This window comes from Cibotium barometz, chromosome 9 (assembly GCF_041138505.1).
Source record: "Cibotium barometz isolate CiBa-2024 chromosome 9, ASM4113850v1, whole genome shotgun sequence".
Lineage (NCBI taxonomy): Eukaryota > Viridiplantae > Streptophyta > Polypodiopsida > Cyatheales > Cibotiaceae > Cibotium > Cibotium barometz.
Genome location: NC_141054.1, coordinates 26966236 through 26988423, shown reverse-complemented (window position 1 = coordinate 26988423; position 22188 = coordinate 26966236). Strand labels below are relative to the sequence as shown.

The following is a 22188-nucleotide window of genomic DNA, read 5'->3' as shown; positions in this document are numbered from 1 at the left end:
TAAGGTGCACTTTAAATTTTAACCCATTCTAAGTTGTTTTTGATCCTTCTTCAAGCTTCTAATAAAACCTTCATTAACCTTGTTTTGGACATTGTATACTGCCCCTTTGATGTGTTGGGATTGCATGAAGATGCCCTTGTTAGCTCCTTGTGCCTAATTTGGGCATTTGAAGGTATTTCCTAGGGAGGTCTTAAACACTAGGCTGAGTTGGTGATGAAGCTTTGTTGTAATTACCAGCTCCTAGGTTCAGATCCTCTTTGGGACACCTCATACTAAGGGTGTGTTCATGTGCAGGTGGGCACGTAGGTTGCCATCTGCACACCTTAGACCATCATTGTTCGAGTGTCGTGGCACTTACTTCCACCCTCCTCTTCGATAATCTTGCAACAACAACAATGTGCATTGCTTGCCCTTCAAGCTCACACTCTGGATCAGCGATGGTTGCTATGGGTATCAAAGATCGCGACTCAACTTGCAACGCCCAATTCTACCAAAGCTGTGCAGGGTGTTCACTCCAATTGATCGAGCGACTTACTTGTGGGGTTCGTCCGTGGCTTGTCCACTGTCTAAAGTGGCCAATATTTGGAAGGCTAGCATCCCCTTGTGGTACTCAGGGGTGTGTGTGTGTGCAGTGAGTAGTATGGTGTGTGTGTATAGAGTGCGAATATGGGTCCCAAATTTTGTTTGGGAATTAATTAATTTGTTGAAGTGGCACAACCTTAGGAATTCATGAAAAAATAAATAAATGTAGTAACCTAAGGTAAAACCTTACATTATTTAAATGGCCGAGTTAATTAATACAATACTGACCGCCCTCACGTTTTTGTGCTGAAGCTGAAGGACGCGAAGATGTTGAGGCGTGCAGGCATCCGCCTTCTCAGCCATGGCGCCCTCTCTACCACAACAAGGAGGGCAGCATCAGCAGGAGGAGCATCCTCGTTGCACTCGATCCACACATCCACACCCAGAGGTAAGCGTTCTCGATGCCCGCGCCGCGCCGCCCCGCCCCCGGGGCGCCCGTGGCCTCCTCCCGGCGGGGGATCCTTTGCCCCTTCTTTTCCCATCCAATGTGCGGTAATTAGGTCCCATCGAAGCAAAATCAGTAAAACTTAATGTTCCTGGATTCGATCCATTTATATCTGCAAACCCGAGTTTTTTTTTTCCAGCTTGAATCATTCTGCACAGGTACACCCACCCCATTTTTCCTTTATTCGCTGCAAGACTAGCTATATTTTTTTGGCTAATTGCCCTTGCTTGCTTTTAAAGCCTTTGATAAAAGACATGGCACCTTGATGTCACAGTAGAATGTCGTTTCCATGAATTGTCAGTTTGACATTTTATCGACCACATTGACATGTTTCTGCATAGCTTCGTTCATTCAGTTGCAAATAGCGATATCATTGTACATGGTTTAGGATGACCATCTTTACATGGTTGGTGAAGGACAGAGAAGGACCCATGTCCAGCCGGCAGGTTTCCAAGTGGCCAAATTGCAGGTTTTCAACTTTTGGCTCTGCCTGTTGCTATGGCCCTATGATGCTGACTCCAAATAAGATCATCAGCGGTGATTCATTTAGTTCAGTCTAGAGGGCCTTTCCCAAGCGTTCTAGGATGGATAGCATTTAGTTCATAGTTACCGCGGAACGGGAACGTTCCGGGAACGTCGGATGCTAGAACGGGAGCGGGAACGGGAACGGGAGCGGATCGGGAACGTCGCGGAACGCCACGTCATATGACATGTCAGCATATGACACAAAAAAATGTAACTTTTTGTATACGGATAGCCAAATATGCTTCCTAATATTTGCTCCCCCAAGACATGAACATACATTTCTGCAAGCAAAACACCCCCCCCCCCCCTTTTTTTTTTTGGGGGGGGCGGAACGTTCCGACGTTCCGGGAACGTGCCTTCGCCCGTAACGGCGTTCCGGCGTTCCAGGAAGGCGGAACGACGTTCCGTGGTAACTATGATTTAGTTTATGTAACGTGCCCAAGTTCAGAGAAAGAGGGTCTTAATAGTAGGCATGTTGAATGATGGGATTCCTCAATTTGTTGTTTTTGCCGCACGATTATATGTTTTTTTTTTCCTTGCCTCAGATTCAGTACTTAATGATATGTCCTTTCTCTCCTTTAGCATCAATGTGTGTGTGTCCTTCACATCGAGAAAAGCGATGGAAATTCAGGTTCATACGTATAATCATGCGATCTAGGATATTGGTAATGGATTTGTTTGACCTGCAACACTGGTGGTGTGTATAAGAATTTCATAGCACACAGCCTGCGTTATGTATAATCAAAATGTAACGTTTGATGTATAAAGATTAGATTGAATGACATGGGTAGGGTTGGCATAGTATGTAGCCTAATCGATGGTCAACTTTTCTTTGTCTCGGGACTATTGAGTTTTTATGAGAGCCAAACAAGTTAGTCGCCCTAAGAACTACCCATGTGCACTGTTTTACAAACCAAATGCTGCTGAGATGGTGATGTGGGTGGTGTTGTGCTTACTAATGAACTAAAGGGTGAGACTTGGAGTGGTTCTGGCGTTTATGGGCATGCCATACATAGACTAGGGGTATGTGTGTTGGACTTCTATGTGCTGAAATCTTTATGTAATGTTTGTGTATTCAAACCAGTTAGACTAATGAAAATGAGGCATAATTTGAGAATTACGTTTTTAATGCTATGTTTGCGGTACTGAGATTTTTTGGTACTATGATGCAGCTGCTCCTTCTCCATCACCAATTGAAGAATATTCAAAAGACTGGAGTACTGGTATAACATTTCTATTCATTTTCTTAATGATATTTTACCCAACTGTATTAGGATCATAAAAGAATGTAATCTAGAGATTAAGGTCCAGGGCACTCTTTGTAGTCTTTAACTTCCTGCGTGGTTCCAGTTCTGGACAAGAGTATGAACACCTTATTCTTGACTGAGCTGTTCCGGGGCATGTCTCTTACATTGAAGTACTTTTTTGACAAGAAAGTGACGGTACATACCCACTCAGGCTTTTGCTTAGTTGTCTACTTTCCATTTATGGAGCTGACTTTCAATTTTTGTTGTCTTTGCAATGGAGATCAATTATCCTTTTGAAAAAGGCCCATTAAGTCCCCGATTCCGTGGTGAACATGCTCTTCGGAGGTATCCGACTGGAGAAGAGCGCTGTATTGCCTGCAAGTTATGTGAAGCTGTTAGTATCTTCTGCTCTCCTTAATTTTATGGTGTATTTACCCTATATACACAGTTTTAGGAGAGGTTTCTTGAGGGAGGTGGTTTTTGTGCTTTTTGTGAGGACAAGTTTTTCTGGTTTTTATTGTCCCGAGTTTTGTTATGGGGGTAGATCAACTCTTATTTTCTTGACTAAAGAACGAGAACAGATTTTGTCGATTTTGTCTCTGTAAAAAAACGAATAAGTTACTCTGACCAAAAGTGAGATTATGACCACAATAATCCATGTTTCACTTATATAGTGCCCAAACTTGTTTGTAAATAGCTAGCACACATGGATTTATTAATAATAACCTTAGCCGCTTGTATTAGCTTGCTTTCTCCTAATCCCTGGGCTCCCCCAACTTGTTGGGTGTTTGGAGCTTCACGTGTGTGTATCCATCATGTTTGTGTTCCCCTCTTTGTGTACCCACTTGTGTCTGTGTGTGAATAACCCCTAAAAGGGTTGTGTGTGTGAGTAATCTTATTCATGTGTATGTGCATGAACACCAGCGTAGGTGTGAACACCCTCTTATATCTGGATAAGATAAGTGTGCCATGTGTCTGTGTTGTGGTTGTCCTTGTGTCAACATATGGTGTGGTGATGATTGGATTGAGGGATAAGTTACTACACGTTATAAAATGTACTTGTACTTGGCAAATTAAATCAATCAAGTTTCACATCATTTAGTCGTGTAACTTTCCCTCTCCTTGAGCTTTGTCACATCTCTCTCTACTTCTCTCTCTCTCTCTCTCTCTCTCTCTCTCTCTCTCCACACATACCATGGATATCTTTCATCCACCATAGCTCTGGTTGTGTATTAAACCCTAGCCCTAGGCCTACAAATGGTATTAGAGTGCTGATTTTTTAGGGTTTTCAAAAAATTAGGGTTTTCATAGTTTTTAGGGTTTTGTCTCTGCTCTTCTCCTCTGCTCGATATCTGATGTTGTTTGTCATCATCACTAGATGTTAACGATAGCCAGCTGCCTAGCCCTCTTGTGTACGCCTTCATGTATTGACGCTGCTAGTGCGAGCTCTCTAGCACTGCCACTACGTTGTCTACTAGCCATTGCCTATTGTCATGTAGGCATGCGGGGACAATCCTTGGGCAAAAATAAATACCTTACGCACACATTGAAGCTGCTAGCACGAAGGGCGCCCAATGGCTTATTATAGCCAAAAATCAAATGACACAGTGAAGAATTATTCAGTGTATGACAAAGTTATCGAGGGTGATGATGGCTCTTAAGCATTGGAAACCTTTCCTTTACGGGAGGGAGTTCGTAGTTAAGACAGATCATTAGGCACTTAAATGGTTGTAGACTATGTCTAGTGTCCAATGGAGTGACAGACAAGCCATATGGAGTCAAATCTTCCAACAGTTTGTAGGTATGATTGAATACATTCGTGGCAAGAATAACTGTGTTGCCGATGCTCTTAGTCGCAAAGGTACCCTTCAAACTTTGGAGGAGTTCACTGTGCTCGAAATACAAGGAAAAGATTTAGACAATATGAAGGCACAATATGAGGATTTTTTGGAATTTGGGACTCAATATAGATTGGCCCTTTAGTCAGAAACGGGTCAATATACCATCCAAGATGGTTGGTTGTTTTACAAGAACCGATACTAAGGGAAAAGCAATAGGCACTTCTTCACGATGCCCATGACTCTCTTGTTGGAGGTTATCGCGGTATCAACAGTACATTGGAGAAGTTAGAGTGTTTATTTTATTGGCCAAAAATGAGAAGGGATGTCTATCAACATGTCCAAGCATGTTAGATTTGCCGAAAGGTGAAGGTTCCTCATACAAAGTAGGCAGGGTTGCTACAACCTTTACGAGTTCTAGAACGACCCTTCTAGGACATTAGAATGGACTTTGTAGGACTCCTTGGAGCATTTGGATCCAGGAGCACACAATGCATGACTATTGTTGATTGATTTAGTTAGTTTTGCAAGCTCATTCCGTGCAAGCAAACGGCCATAACAGAAGACATCGCTCACATGTTTCTTCGCCTTTGGTATCCCATATGTGGTTTGCCAATGGCAATTACATCTGATAGGGTTCACATTTTAAAGAGAGCATTATTCAACGACTTTGGAACCAAGTTACAGTTGTCCAATGCATTCCATCCTCAGAGAGATGGCCAGATAGAAATATATAATGAGGTGGGTTATGGGTATTTGATGTTCTCAAGTCGTATTACCAGGATCAACAGTTAAAGTGGGGAACATTATCTTCCTTTGGTACATGCAATCGTGATATATATGCTTGTGAAGGTGTTGGTTGGTCCATAGCTACTGTTGTCGGCCAGCTGTTGGACAAAATATTCATAAAATATTCCTTTAATTTTGCGCTTACTTCCATGCTTATCCCATACTGCTGGCCTTCACACTGGTGCTTGGCCGACTGTTGCCTGAGTCCCCTGCTGGGATTGACGACTGCTGTGTGGAGGCTGCCGGCTGGGTACTCATGCTGAGCCTTAAATATTGTCCTAAACATGAATTATGTTGTTCATGCTGAGGATGAGCCATGGCACGAGCGTGCACGTGACATCCTCTCCTGCTAAACTTGATGATGGGGTGGACACTCTGTCATCCCTCCTTCCTGGACTTCTGACTTCGACACTTAGACTTAATGCTCTCACTTAGACACTTTGACTTAATGCTCTGACTTTGACACTTTGTCTGAACATCTTTTACTTCTGATCTCCACTTCCAAGTGTTGCTGAAGAATTGAGCATTTGCTCCATTGCTGTCCCCATGCTTGCTATCCCTTTCCCTTAACATAGCGGCGGGTTACTTGTCGGAACTGATCATGCTTGTTGCTAGGCCTTTTGGAATTGATTTGAGAGCTTAATGATGTTATGGTTCTGAGTACATACGTAAATTAGTTACGAATTCCAATGAGGAATAAATTAATCATTTATCATAAAGTTTTAGTAATACAATATGATAGAATAACTATCATTAGGATCAATATCCAATTACGGACTTGATTCCTAAGTTTTTCATAATTTAAATACCATAAAAGCATTAAAAAGCCACTTCTTTGGTGGCCTCTAAAAGCATAGAAATTACTTTTAGATTTGAGAATTGCTTCATGAAAAGCATCATTTGAATATAGAATAGGTCATAGGAATGACCATTCTTTGGGGGAGAGAGAGATATGCTTAAAAAATATTTTAATTTAAGCATAAATGTAAAATTTATCTTTCCCCCAGCTTTGCCTGTTGCAGACCACTCCATTTACTACCTTGGTTATATTCTTTTGATGGAACTGTGCACCTCCTTGGGACTATGCTTAGTGGCTGAGTCTGCATGCTTTGATATCAATGTTGCATGCACAGAAGCCTTATTGTACTAATCCACAGTCCTAAGCTTGATTAAGAACAAGATGTTGATTAAACATGATTAAGACAGAGGAGAGAGAAGAGAGAGAGTTGGTGTCAGGGTTTTATTGTATTATGGTACAAAAAAGTGACTGAATGATTGTAAATATTCTAGGCCCTTGGTCTACCCCTTTGGCCCCTTCTACATGCTAAATGTCGACTTCTAACTTTTGCAAATGATATATGATGAATGAATAATGCAAATGGTGGACTTACGCTTATATATGCTCATGAAGGTGCTGGTCACTGCTGTCGGCCAGCTCTTGGCCAAAATATTTATAAAATATTCCTTTAATTGCTGCGCTTACTTCCATGCTTATCCCATATTGTTGGCCTTCACATTGGTGCCTGGCCGAGTGCTGCCTGAGTCCCTTGCTGGCTGCCAATTGTTGTCTGGAGGTTGCCGACTGGGTACACATGTCCATCCACGATGATGATGATGGTGCTGATATTGATGCGATGTTGATGTTTTTACTTATGATGATGCGTAATGCTAAGCCTTAATTGCTGTCCTAATAACTGTTGTGCTAAACAGGGATTATGCTCGTCATGCTGAGGACATGGCACGGGCGTGCACGTGACAGGTTTGGTCTTTCTCGTCCTTGCGTTGGGCAGTTCTCAATCATCATTCATTATCATTGTACAAAGTTCTCCAAAGAAATACAAGCAAGTACTCTTGCTTGTAGTTGGTACATATGCCCTATCAAGTACCTTTTTGTTGTAATAATTCTTTCTATTTGTTATGATCCTTGGTGCTAGGCTTCATTATGGCTGAGTCTGCCCTGTATCTCTGAAGCTCTGACAGAAACTGAGTACACAGGCCTTTGTATGAATGTATGCTGTGCGTGTGCGTGGGGGGGGGGTGAGAGAATATATCGATACCAAGTTCTACACCCACTATTGGGCATTGATGACGTTAGTGGGGATGTCATAGTATCTAGTCCATACTATGCATGGTGGAGTTGATGGTTTATTGTCTTGTGGATGACTACCACGAGGTTATTAATTGCACTTTCTTATAAGGTGAATTTGGGCATGTTCCTGGATTCATCTAGGTATATACTCTTGCTTGTAGGGGGACCCGTCAGTGCGTAATTGGAATTTGGGACCCAACTTGGTGTTGACTCTCATCTTCTCTCTCTCTCTCTCTCTACTCGTCTCTCTTAAAGTGAAGTGGATTGCATAAACTCACAGGTTTAAAGAAGACTTTGTTGTGCGTTACGACGGTCGACCTATTGCATGCTACACTATGAGTACGGTTGGCCCTTGTTTGCTCCTCTTGTAAAGGCAGACACACCAAGTCCACGAGACTAGACACACGAATTGAAGTCGACCAACTTCGTATGAAGTTTGGGCTTGCGAAGTGAAGTCGATTGAGAAGCAAGGCTACAGACGCCGGGAAGCAAGGCCACGAAGGAACAGTGAAGTGTTGCAGGCGCTTCTTCTACACATGTCTTTGGTGGTCATGTCATAGCCATGTGCTGTGTGGTAGAGTACATGTGTTGCTAGTCTTCAGACCTCAGGTATAGAGCGCTACTATGATTATGCTTTTACGGCTGTTGTGGACGTGTCTGGCAAAGACCATCCAAGGTTTGGGGATGCAAGACTTGGGAAATGAAATAGATGCCATTATCTTGGGGCCCGTTCTCTAGTGACCGACCTTCATAAGCCTTTTATGGTTCAATGTGATGTAAGTGGGGGATGTAAGTGGGGACCGCATAGGTGCTATCTTGAACCAAGAAGGTCATGTAGTTGCATTTGAGAGTAGAAGGCTGCATGATGCAAAGATACACTCGCATATTTATGGGAGGGAACTCTTGGCTGTAATTCATGCCCTGCCAGTGTGGAAACACTATCTTTTAGGGGCTGAATTTACAGTGAAGACTGATCAATCAGAGCCTTACATATTTCTTGACTGAGGCAAAGCTTTCTGAGAAGCACATGCATATGGCAAACTTCTTATCAATGTTTCATTTTCAGATTGTCCATACGCCCGGAAAGGGAAATGTAGTTGCTGATGAATTGTCTAGAAAGCCTTATGTTCGTGCCGTTTCTATTGGGTCACATGAGGAATTGTTTGAGATGCGTGAGAATTATGTCACAGATGAGGAATTCGCTGCCATATGGGTTGATTTGCAGGCCAGACAGCACATGCCTTTCACACGTAAGGATGGTTACCTCATGTATTAGAATAGGCTATGTGTTGAAGGGTCTTAGGGCCAAAGTTATGGAAGAATCCCATGCACCACCATTTGTTGGTCATAGAGGGATTATGCCCACAACTCAAATGATTGAGAGGTACTTCTATTGGCAAACTATGGAGAAGGGCATTGAGGCGTTTGTGCATTAGTGTATCACTTGCCAAAAGGGAAGTTTGATAGACGGAAGGCACCAGGCTTGCTTCAACCTTTGCATGTGCCTAATGAAAGCATCACCATGGACTTTTATCATGGATTTTCCTCATACCTAGCATGGCAATGATGCTTTATGACTATTGTGGATATGTTTAACGAGTAGGTTCATTTTTTGCTGGTGAGGAAGATCATTAAATGGTAAAGCTTTTTCTTGCTCAAGTGTTTAAACAGCATGGTATGCTCAAATCCATAGTGGGTGATAGGGATCCAAGAACTACGAGTTTGTTTTAGAGAGCCTTGTTTGACAATATGGGGACAACGCTTAACTTCTCATCGTCATATCATCCTCGGACGGATGGACAGAATAGGCTACAAATTCAGCATTGTTGGATTTGCTAAAGTGTTGTGGCCGAGCAAAAAACCATGTGGGAAAAGTATCTCTGGTATACAACAATACTGTGCATTCATCTATAGGCAAGGCACCTTTTGAAATGATGCATGGGAAGGTAATACTACCACCAATTCTCCGCACCAAAATGTAACAGATTTGCAGGATGCCTTTGCAAAAGGGTGGACAGCCATTGCGAAGTCTCAAGAAAGGCACAAAAAGGAAGCCAACTAGCATTGAAGGGAGATGGACTTTGTAGTCGGTGATTGGGTCTAGCTGAAATTTGATAAAGCCAGGCTGAGGAAAAGGCCTGGTAAAGAGGGAAGCACCCCCAAGATTTCCAATAGGTACTATGGACCATTCAAAGTGATCAAGAAGATCAATGAAGTGGCCTATAAGGCATCATTGCTAGATCATTGGAAGATCCACAATGTCTTTCATGTTAGCCTCCTTCGCAAAAAATATGTTAAGACCTCAACCCATTGAGCTAGATCCACCATAGGTGGAAGAGTTGGGAGAGATTTTGTAACATGAGCAAATTGTTTTCCACAAAGAAAAGAGGTTGCTTGGAGGCGCTTATAGCGGAGATACTTGAATTCCGCAATTATCTAGCCATGGATGCAAAGTGGTTGGATGAGTAGACTTTGAGAGAGTATCTCCAACTTTTGGACAACTATCTTGAAGCTTTTCAGTTGCGGCAAATTGTTTAGAAAAGGGGGTAGATGTCACTATTTGGCTCCCTAAGCATGATTAGCTATGATGTAAGAGCATCATTAATTCCAAAAGCTCTTTTTTGGGACATGATTAATAGTGTGACTAGTCATTGTGTCTATTTTTAGCGAGTATGATTGTGACTACTACTACTCTAGTTTCGCTAGAGGTGAGTGGCTGTGCTAGTGTGACTCCAGTGTGACTGGAGATAGCTAATGTAATTAGTTGTGCTTGCTCTCTACTAGTGTGACTAGATGAGGGGCCAGTGAGAATGGCAATGATGTGCCACCAGAGTGACTGGGAACACATACACATCAGGGTACCCTAGTGTGACTAGAACCTTGGGATGGATACAAGTACTGAGAGTGGGGATTTTCAAGTTTCATATGCATGTGCATTGCTAATGTTTGCATGTGCTCCCTAGATTATTTACTAAAAGTATGCCATGTTTTTGTGCTGCCTGCACTGCAGTGGGTCAATCTTGTAGCGCCGGTGTCACATGAACCTTGCAATGAGGTACACAGTGACACAGTGGCATCATCATCAGTGCAATATTTGTATAGAAGTACACAGTGTCACACTGGCATCATCAGTGCAATATTTGTATAGAAGTACTACCTTTTTAGGAATATTTGTCATATGCTGTGACCCCATTGTGAGTCCTTAGTCCAAGGACAGTGAGGCTTGAGCTACGTAGGTCAGTCTCCGAGCCATAGAGGTCAGTCTGGAGTCAGACCTCTTAATCCACTTGGAGAATTCATCATCATCAGTGCAATATTTGTGCAGAAGTAATGCCTTGTTAGGATATTTGTTGTATGCCGTGACCCCATTGTGAGCCCTCAGTCCAGGGACAATGAGGCACGAGCTACGTAGTTCAGTCTCCAAGCCATAGAGGTCAGTCTGGAGTTGGACCTCTTAACCCACATGGAGAATTCATCAGATAAGTGCATGTAGCAGTTAGCCTTAGCATTACGTTTGCATCAGAAGCATCTAGGCAAGTCATGGGCATGAATGCAAAAGATATTTGCAGCCCTATCTCGAGCTACGGGCAGGACATGCCTCATGGGCACCTTTGGGCTGCCCATGTAACAGCCTAACATGGCTGTAAGGCTCGGTAGGCAGCCCTAGTGGGCATAAAGGAATGGCTGACAGCATGAGGGAGCTTTATTGCTCCTGTCGGCCAGCATAATGGGCTGACAGCAGCCAATGGGCAGTTGGCCAGCAGGCTGGGCAGCAACAGAATTAAGGCAGCATTTAATGCTAGCCTATAAAGCGTATTCAGCATTTTTTTGTCCAATAAGGACCTGGCTGACAGCATGATCTAGCTGACCAGCAAATTTTGTGCATATATAAGTAGGCACTTGTATTCTGCATAAATCATTCATCATCAGCCAAGTTGTCAAGCAGTTTTCAGTCCTCAAATCAGCCTCTCCAGGCAAAATCCTTGAAGTTCTCTTCAGCATTCAGCCAGCATATGTGCAGTCCTACAGCTATCTAGGACTTGCATAAGTGGCCGCGAAGATTCTTCTACCTACAGTGTCCTTGGATTGGTGAATTCTTAACCGACGTACGGTCTTCCTCGTCCTTGCATTGGGAGTCATATCGCTTGTTCTCAAACATTGTACACGAATTCTCCAAAGAATTAATGTAAGCAAATACTCCTGCTAGCAGAGGGAGAGGGGGGGGGGTGCATCGGGTAATTGGGACCCAATACTGTGTCGTCTACTTTCTCTTCTATTCTCTCTCTCTGTCTCTCTGTCTCTCTCTACTCAGTGATTTGGATGCTATAGATCTCACTAAAGTAAAGGTTTAAAGAAGTCTTGTTGTGCATTACCACGATCAACCTCAATGTGTGTAACATTGGTATCAGAGCATCAGGTTGGTGGCTCAACTCAGCTACCTAAAGAAGTGAGAGCATCTGGTGGATGGTAAAACTGGGGTTCGGAAAAGCCACCCTGGCGTCCACCATGTTAGGAGAGACAACGCATCAAGAAGAAAGCCAACAAGAAGTTATGGAGGCACAAAGCCTCCAAAGCGACACACCAAAAGAAAGTACGCTTCCGCCAGCATAGAATAGTTCCTAAGAATAATGATGGATGAAATAAATTCATTGAAGACGTAGCTTGCTGTAGAAAAGGAGAAGCCCAAAGAAGGCCTCTCAGATTTGGCAAAAATGGTCTTTGGTGGTGGTCTAGAGGAACAAATGAGAAAAGATGACAAAAGACGTGAAGAAGCAAGAAGAAAAGCTGAAGAAGAAAAAATAAAGGAAAATAGAGACGTGCGGAGAAACAAAGGGATAAGGAAGCACGCAAGTATGAGGAAGATGAGCATTGTCGAGAAGCCGTCGATCGAGAGTTCCAGCAAAGACTTAACTGGGAGGCTATGCAAATCCAGCATCGACAGATGATGGCACAGATTCTGGCATCCCTTCCCAAGATGGTTATCCTCCACTGTCCCAACCACCACTGTCATCCAAACTTCACTAAACTTTAGTAAGTATGATGGTAAGTGCGATCATGCTGCTGTCACTCAATTTATTCATTAGGTTGATGCACATTTTCCTTTTGCTAAAATCACAAATTCACAAGACAAAGTCCATGTGGCAGCACCTCAACTCACTGCGGAGGCTATTATTTGGTGGCAGCATTGGTCTCAACTTCACACAGACCCATTAACATGCCAATTTTAATTGTTGACCTCAAGGCCCGTTTTCTTCCTCCATAGTATATGACCAATCTTGAGGACGAGTTTTACAAACTCACATAGAATGGTTTCCCTGTTTTGACCTATTCCAACAAGGTCATTACCACGGCCCAATAGTTCATTAGAGGTTTAGACATAAACATTAGGTACCCAGTCAGGAATTTTGAGCCTCAGACTTATGCACGGGCACTGACCCTTGCTTAGAATCAGGGAATGATGTTGAACGGAGGTAAGTCCCAAGTAAGTACAGTCTAGTCCTAAGTCCCAGTAGCAATCATCTACCCAACAGCTATCTACCCAAGGTAAGGGGGCTCAAAACAACAAAGACCAAAAGGACCAAAAGAAAAATTTCGGGCAATAAGAAAGACTCCGCGCCCAAGAATACTCCTAAGGCAAAGTCTAAGGAGGGCATCATTCTTCCAGCTGGATGAACAGACTTGGTACAAGGCAAAGAACCAGGAAGAAGGATTGCACTAAGTGGCAGGCTGAAAAGTTTGCCAAGGCACTCACTTCCATAGTTGCGACCGTAGCATCCCCATCCACACCTCCACCATCAGCCTCTAATGCCGTTCAACTATTGCCCTCTTTGAATTCGGTGCCACCAGTGGTATTTGATGATAAGTAGGAGGGTGAGGGATAGAAGAAGGCTCTCATCCATGTCTATGGCACTGTGAGGGGACAACAATTCATTGTCCTCTTCGACATGGGCAATTTCGAAGATGCCATCTCTCCGTAGTTGGCAAGCCAAATGAGCTATACCTTGGTTCCTTATCATCTAGATGTGGATGGCTTTACACTTGGTCTACGTACACATCTCTCTCAAAAAGCTCAGCAGTTTGAGTTTCAGGTTGAAAAGGCAACATTCCAGAGGGATTTCTTTGTCTCCCCTCTTTTAGGGTGTGACATGATTCTCGGGATCCAATGGTTCAGATAGTATGCACCCATTCCTGATTGGAGGTAGGACACTTTCACTATTGTTGAAGTTTTTGTTGGGGTAAAGGCATAATGCCCACCCTTATAGTGTGTACAAGCCCATAAGTTATAGTACATAGTACACTAAAAGTACCGTACTTTTAATGTACTAAGTGCACTATGTGTACTAGTGCAATATACATGTGTGATAGGGGAGTCACACTCTCACACTTGGTGAGTTGACTTATCCCCACAACTCTCTCTCTCTCCCTTCTTCTCTCTGTGTGTATGTCTCCCACATGAACTCTAACCCTAATTAACTCTCCCATCAACTGGTATCAGAGCCAGCCTGCAGCTCTCTACATGTGCAGTTTACTTCCAACATGATGGTGGAGCTAGGCGCCTACAGCAGTGTGTGTGATCGTTGAGATAGCAGGTCGACTAGGGGTTGACGAGCAGAGCTACGTGTAGCAAACCACAAGGCAGCAGTCGCAGGCAAGTGGGCGGAAAGAGAAGGTGGCGGGCAGCCATTTCTGCGCTGAATCACACGCAGGCGTGTAATCGCTGGGCGAGCACTACCCGCCACCACTAGGCGAAGGCGTAAAACCGTCTATGAGTCAGCGCACAGCAGGCGGACACGTAAAAGCAGCGCCAGTTTGTGTTCGCCGTTTTTTTTTTCAAAGAAAACGTGGCAGCGTGGCAGTAGTATCTGTTGCTAATATAGGCCACCTGCACGAATACTCTGTACGCTGAGAAGCGAGCAGCCCACACCGAAAGACTTGGAGGTAGACGACAGCTCCTGCGTTGAAGACTCCAGAAACGAAGCTGCCAGAGATGTTGCAGCAGTTGTAGCGGCCATAGCTTCACCACCTTCGCAGTTGAATTATTTCACGCCACAACCTGCAAGACCTGCATCAATACAGCAGCAGCAAATTCATCACCCTCTTTCCTGCAACAAAAAGAGAAATCAGCTGATTTCAAAGGTACATGCTTCAAATTTTTTTTTGGGATTTGCAATTGAGCAGGTACAATCATCAATTGAGCAGGTACAGGTGCCAAATTGCTCAATTTTTGAGCAAAATTGGCAAAATTGGGTGACATTGGTCACAATCAGGATCAATTTGCAGGAAATTGGATGTCAAAATTTGGGGCTTTTGATGTAATTGTGCAATTAAGCATTCATACATGCTGTATGATGTGAGAAATCGCACATTTGGGCAAAATTGCAGCAAATTGCAGTGCAAATCAAGGGGCTTTTGTGCCGATTGGGTTGATTTGCATGCAGGCACTCGCATTTGATGCTTTGGGCAATGTATTGATGCCTGACAAGCACTCAATGTGCCTGTAAATCAAGGGGCTTTCATGTATTGGATGTATATGTGGCCAGGGGGAAGCATCGTGAAGACTCTGGATACCTTCATGTGCGTCAATGTACCATGTATGATCAGCAATTGATCTTAAATCAAGGGGCTTTTCAAGATTTTATGCTTGTTAAGCTTGGCAAAGCAGCAGGCAAGACTTTTATGTCTTGAATTCTCAAAAATCAGCTTGCAGTCAAGGGGCTTTTGCCCAATTTCTGTTTGGGACTGTTGTATGCAGTGTTCGGGACTGTAAAAGTCTGATTTTCACTCATTTGGACAGCCAGGAGAGCATCTATTGCTACTGTACCTGCTGGTACAGATTTGGTACAGCTTTGTACAAGTTTTGGCATGGCTGCACATTGATTTGAGTGAGCAAAAATCTCAATTTCAGTTGCTGTACTTGCCGGTACAGGTTTGGTACATCATCAGTACTTTGGAAGGGCAACAGAGCACATTTAAGGTGCTGTCCTAAATCTGCAGCAACCAGATTTTGGTGATTTCATCACATACAGTGGGAGAAAAGTTGCATTTGTGCTTCCGCAGTGGGAGATAAAGCTTGGGAGAATAACTGTGAGCACTTTGTGTGCTTTTGGTGCAGTGTTTGCACATTTTGCAGGGAGTCAGGCATTGACTGGTTGCATATTGCTATGGCAACCACAGGTGAGAGCTCTTCATTGCTTCACATCAAGAAGCTTGAAGGCTCACATAACTATGATATTTGGCAAACCCAGTGCTATAATGTGTTGCTTCAGAAGAAGTAGCACAAGCCTATCAAAGAAAGGGGTGTAATGTCCGCTTCTCTTAATGCTGAAGAGTGGGAAGATATGGATGAGCTGGCAAGATCTACTATCATGTTGTCTGTGTCAGACTCTTTACTTTTCAGCATTCGTGAAGAGAAGACAGCTTGGGGAATGTGGCGGAGATTGCAGGACTTGTATGCCCAGCAAAGTGGCTCAAGCAAAAGTGTATTGGTTGAAGAAACTCATAGGCCTTCAGATGAAGGAAGGGGCGTCTATGGCAGCCCATCTAAATGAGTTTAATGGTATTGTCAGCCAAGTTATAAATCAAAAGTTGGCAATGGACGATGAGTTCAAAGCCACTTTTCTCTTATGCACTTTGCCAGAGAGTTGGGACACATTCAGGACAGCCACTAGCAATTCGAATGCTATGCTCATATGCAGATGTTGAGGGTGCTCTTCTTCAAGAGGAGATGAACAGGAAAAACAACTCTGTTGGAAAGTCCAATGCAATGAATACACGTGGGAGATCCCAGCAAAGGGGTAAAAGCCAAGAACGGGGAAGGAGCAAGTCCCGCTCCAAAAAGGACTTGGAATGCCATTATTGTGGCAAGAAGGGACACATCAAAAAGCAATGCTATGATCAAAAGGAAAAGGGAAAAGGCAAAGACAGAGACAAAGATGAAGCCAAAGATGTAAAGCCAAAGGGCAAAAGTGGAGTCAAGATTGAAGAAATCAATGTGTCACATGCAGGTGACAGTGAGGATGAGGTCCTATTCACGTCTTCACTTGATGCCCATTCACTTCTTACAGGAGATGGTCATGGTATGCACTCATGGATCATTGATTCAGGTGCCTCCTTTCATGTCACAGGTTGCAGAGACTTGTTTGTCAGGTATACTGCTGGCAATGAAGGAGTAGTTTATTTGGGTGATAACCATGGATGCAAGATTCTTGGCAGAGGTGATGTGAGGCTTGTGTTTTCAGATGGCTCACAGCTTATGCTCCATGATGTCAGGCATGTGCCTGAGATCAAGAAGAACCTGCTTTCTACTGGACAGCTTGATGATGCTGATTATGTTACCACATTTGGTCGTGGAAAGTGGAAAATTAGTAAGGGCTCACTGGTTGTTGCCAGAGGCTCTAAGGTGGACACTCTTTACTTTATGCATGCAGGTGTTTGTCACCATGCTAATGTAAATGCAACCGAGCTGCCGGAAATCTCTATGTGGCATAGCCGGTTGGGACACATGAGTGTCAAAGGAATGGAGCAATTGTCTCATTTGGGTTACTTGCCTTCTCTAAAGTTTTCAAGTTTTCAGTTTTGTGATCATTGTATATATGGCAGGCAACTCCAGTGCCCCCACAAGAAAGCTCTTGGACAGAAAGATGCTCAGTTAGAGCTTGTGCATACAGATGTATGTGAGATGCCTCAGCTTTCTTTGGGAGGGGAAAAATATTTTGTGTCTTTTATTGATGATGCCACATGCAAGGTGTGGGTCTATCCTCTTCGTTTGAAGAGTGATACATTCTCAGTGTTTCAGAAGTTTGTTGCTCTTGTTGAGAATCAAACTGGCAAAACACTGAAGGCTTTGCGTTCCGACAATGGTGGAGAGTATATGTCCAAACAGTTTCAGGACTTTTGTGATGCTAAAGGCATCAAGAGGGAGCTCTCTACTCCTTATGATCCTCCACAAAACGGGACAGCAGAGAGGATGAACAGGACCATTCAGGAGAAGGTCCGTTCTATGTTGTCACATGCTGCATTACCTCATGGTTTTTGGGCTGAAGCTGTTATGACAGCCGTTCATCTTATAAACAGGTCACCTAACACGAGGCTTGGTGGGAAAGTGCCAGAGGAAGTATGGACAGGGAAGCCTCCGTCATACAAGCACTTGAGAGTGTTTGGTTGCGTTGCGTACGTGCACATACGCAGGGAAATACGCACCAAACTTGATCCTAAGTCTCACAAATGCATATTCCTAGGATATGGTGACAGAGGTGAAATGGGGTATAGACTTTGGGATCCCGTGAATAGAAAGATTATACGCAGCAATGATGTCATTTTTGATGAAACATGCATGTATAAGGAGCCTGCAAGGCAACAGGAGCCTGGCAGAGTCATCTGTGATGATGATGGACATCATGGACAACAACCAAGGGCTGTAAATCAGCCATTACAGCAGCAAAACCAGCCCTTAAATGGTGCTGAAAATGGTCCAAATGGACAGCCAGAGATGGCAGAAGATATCCCTATGGATATACCACAGTTAGAGGAGATACCGGGCATGATTTTTCAGCCTTATGGCATGGAACAGGAGCCACCAATAGGTGATATGCAGGCTGGACAGCAACCTACAAATGATGGTCATTGGGTACGGAGGTCCACTAGACCCTCCAGAGTCCCTGACAGGTTTGTTCCAGGGGTTGACTACTTGATGCTCACTGACTGTGGGGAGCCCTCATGTTATAAGGAGGCTTTACAGAGGGCAGACAAGGCTCTTTGGGAGCGTGCCATGAAGTCAGAGATGGATTCTCTGCACAAAAATGGAACATGGAAGTTGGTGCATTTGCCTGCAGGCAAGAAGGTTTTGCCATGCAAATGGGTTTACAGGCTCAAAGTTGCACCTGATGCAAAGCCAAGATACAAATGGTGTGGACTTCGAGGAGATCTTCTCTTCAGTGGTCAAAATGACCACACTTAGAGCTGTGTTAGCTTTGGTTGCGCATGATGATCTGGACTTGATTCAGATGGATGTGAAGACTGCTTTTCTTCACGGTGATCTCCATGAGGAGATATATATGCAACAGCCAGAGGGTTATGCAGTGAGTGGAAAGGAGAAGCTTGTATGCAAGCTGAAAAAGAGTCTTTATGGGCTCAAACAGGCACCAAGGGAATGGTATCATAAATTTGATACATTCATGAAATCATAGGATTTCAGGAGAAGTGACATAGATCACTGCTTGTACACCAAGAAAGCTTTGGATGGCAGTCTCTTGATCCTCATCTTGTATGTTGATGATATGTTGATTGCTGGGAAATCTCGTAAAGAGATGGATGCCTTGAAGAAGAGGCTGCATCAAACCTTTGATATGAAGGATTTGGGTGATGCAAATCACATTTTGGGTATGCGGATACTTCGGGACAGAAATCAGCATGTGTTGTACTTGTCTCAGAAGGAATACATTGGCAAAGTCTTGCAGAGGTTCAATATGGACGGGGGGAACATAGTAGCCAGGAGTTTCATAAAAAAGGTTTTTTAAACGCGTTTCGAAACGTTTCGAAACGTTTCATGGTGAAGCCCAGAAGTATGAAACGGCAAGGGTCCCCGGGGGGGGGAGGGGGGGGGGACACATGTTACCTTGATCTCATAGGCTCAAATAAATTAGCACAACTTAATAATTTACGATTTACAACTTACAAGTAACCAAATGGCAAAAGGAGTCAGGACCAAAGAGTGGCAATCCATAAAATGAGAAATGTCACATGATACATCATAAATGTCACATGCCACATGGGCTATGGCCGAAGCAAATGAGAGTATGTCACATGTGACATGTGACTGTCACTAACACCATACATGAAAGAAACTCAAAAAAATCTAAAAATAACAACACTATCCAAGGCTCTAGCTAGTAGCCTCCAATGTCAAACATGACATAATACATCATACATGTCAAAAAATCATAAATGAAAATGAGAATGAGTCATGACTAGGTAGTAGGTACTAAGTAGATACTAGACTCTGAGAGCCTACTCATCCTCCTCTGCATCATCCAACTCAAGATCCTCATCCTCATCTGCAACATCAGATGCCTCAGAAGCTGTGGTCCAATCAGAAGAGTCATCTACAACCTCTGTTGCTGTCGCTGTCTCACATGCAACCTCGTGCTACCACCATCATCTGTGCCACGTACAAAACTCCTGCTAGTGCTAGCACCATGTGTATCCCTGCCCACCCTGGCTCGAGAGCGGCTACGTGTTTGCCTGGTTCCCTGCATCGCCTCCTCATATAACATGGTGTAAATGTCCTGCTCATCAGGTGGGATCTCTGGGATGTCTTTCACTTTCTCAATGTCGATTTTGTCGACATTCACCTGAATCGGCTCTGTAGAAGTACCTCTCTGCTCAAGTAGACGGAGGTTGCAATGACAATAAACCGCTCTAATTGTGGAGTGGTAAATTTGTTCCTTTTCTTTGTGTGGAAAAGGGCCCATGTACTCCAATTTCTCTCACAAGGACCTGAGCTGTAGTCCTGTGAAAGCACTCTCATAGCAAGCCTCCTCTGCCAAAATTCAAACCCGAAAAATCACACATGAGACATGATTCATTATCCATGACACAGGTGAAAGCACATGCATGAATCATGATATATCATGTGACATGAGCATAAAACTTTAATGAATACTCACCAACTGTGGGGCACTTATACCATATTTCTCCCACCAAGATACAGGTTGTAACATCCCTGAATGCAACTCAGCAGTCGGTGACCCAAAATGCTTTCCTGTCTTGTTGCGGAAGGCAAGCCGCTGCTGCTCCAAGGTAGCCAACTGATCCACATCTCCACCCACCCATGCTGTGACATACTCGGTCCAACCATCCTCCAACTCCTCGCAACATGCCTGATCTTCGTGTCTCCACAAAGGATGGAGAATGTGGGCCACTGCATGGATTGGTCTATGAAACCAATCCCAACGATCTTGCCAAATAGCACGGAGGCTGGCCTTCCTAGTTTTTTGAACATTACGAATCACGAATCACGATTTAGAGTTTATATTAAATAAAGTTTAGAGCTGAAATTTAAAGAGAAGTAAAATATAATACTTACTGGATGTCAGAAATACCAGTTGCCTTTATAAGGCACTCCCCGAGCTTGTCCATGTACCCATATAAGAGGCCCATGGTGCAACCCTCCATGTCGGTGATTCGTAATACGCTGTAGAAAGGTTGTAAAATCCTCACCAATCCCTCTGCTGTTGCCCACCACTCAGCACCCATGATAGTGCTAACAAACTTATCTGACTTTGAACACTTATTTTCAGCTTCCCAGTCATACCATTCCTTGGACACCACTAGTCGTAAGAGTCCCTTTCGTACTCTTACTACTCTATCAAGCACTATGAACATATATGCAAACCTAGTGGTGGCGGGTTTACATAGCTCCAACTCACCCTGTGCCCTGTAGATAGAAAGGATCTTGGGCCGCTTTGTGACAAATTTGACAATGAAGCGAGCTGTATTTAATACTTCCTGCAACCAACCTAGCTTGCCCATATCCTCCATCATAAGATCCAAACTATGACTGGCACATGGTGTCCAAACAATGTGTGGAAACTCATCCTCAAGTATGCGGCCCATACTGACACAATTTGAACCATTGTCAGTCACAACCTGCACAATATTTTCCGGCCCAACTTCCAAAACAGCCTCACGCAAATGGCGCCAAATGAACTCTCCTGTAACCACTGTGCCTGGCTGGGATGCATCAATGGCACGCAAAAACATTGTGCCCTTGCAAGAGGACACCAAGATGTTGTACACACTTCTCTTGCGTACATCTGACCACCCGTCACAAAGCAATGAGCAACCATACTTTTCCCAAGTCTTCCTTAATGGCTGAATTTCGTGATGCACCTGTGCACGCTCTCTACGTAGCTCTTTAGTGCGCATAGTCTCATAGTTGGGTCCCTCCCACTCGTACCCAATCCGACTGACGGCACGCATGGCACATTTCCAACGATTTGTGCGTAGTATGTTGAAAGACAAGGCACATTGTATGAAGAGCTTAGTGAGCTCTCGAGTTGCCTCTTTCACAGCCTGCTTTTGAAAACCTGCTTTGATATTGCCTCTCTTGAGAGACCCCACAACCGGCAATTTAGAACGAGCCACTACCGGCATAGAGCTCGTACCTGCATACACACCACCTGCAAAGGAATCTTGGCTTTCAGCCACATGAGTTTTCCCCCTCTTTGCCACTGCCTCGGAGCTCTCTTCTTCCTCGACACCTGTACCTGTGTTAGAGTCTACAACCCCTTCTTGGATTTTCTTCCATTCTTGTAGACTGTCATACACAGCCTTTGGTACCCTGGGACAAGCACAAATGCCCTCACCCTTCAAGCCAGACAAATGGGCTTTGATGTGGGTTACACTCCCGCCGGTCACTAATAAGCAGAAATTGCACTTCCACTTTTCGGCCCCAGACCCACCGTATCTTCCAAGTGAGGTGACATGGGCCCATACAGCATCACGATTGCGACCCATCTCGATTCTGTAAAAAGTTCAAGAAAATTTCAGCCTTCAAAGCTCAAAGTTCAGGTTAATTTTCAGCCTTATAAATTTAATCATAATTCTGTAGTTGAGAGAGAGAGAGAGAGAGAGAGAGAGAGAGAGAGAGAGGTGTAAATACTAAAGAGAGAG

The 22188-nt window shown here is 43.9% G+C and overlaps 2 protein-coding genes across 2 annotated transcripts in view; one reads left to right on the top strand and one right to left on the bottom strand.

Annotated features, from left to right (window-relative positions):
• Positions 1-791: 791 nt before the first annotated feature.
• Positions 792-22188, top strand: part of LOC147635397 (uncharacterized) — a 41171-nt gene continuing 19774 nt past the window's right edge. The window contains exons 1-4 of the mRNA XM_086802667.1: positions 792-970; positions 2725-2775; positions 2903-2994; positions 3080-3193. Coding sequence (XP_086658793.1) covers positions 850-970; positions 2725-2775; positions 2903-2994; positions 3080-3193 — 378 coding nt within the window. The 5' untranslated portion in view covers positions 792-849. The remainder of the gene's footprint in view (positions 971-2724; positions 2776-2902; positions 2995-3079; positions 3194-22188) is intronic.
• On the bottom strand, positions 20128-22051 carry LOC147635398 (uncharacterized). The gene is made up of 2 exons (XM_086802666.1): positions 20600-22051; positions 20128-20499 (listed from the first exon to the last, which is right to left on the bottom strand). The coding sequence occupies exons 1-2, from the start codon at positions 22030-22032 to the stop codon at positions 20166-20168; spliced, it is 1767 nt and encodes a 588-aa protein (XP_086658792.1). The 5' UTR covers positions 22033-22051; the 3' UTR covers positions 20128-20165.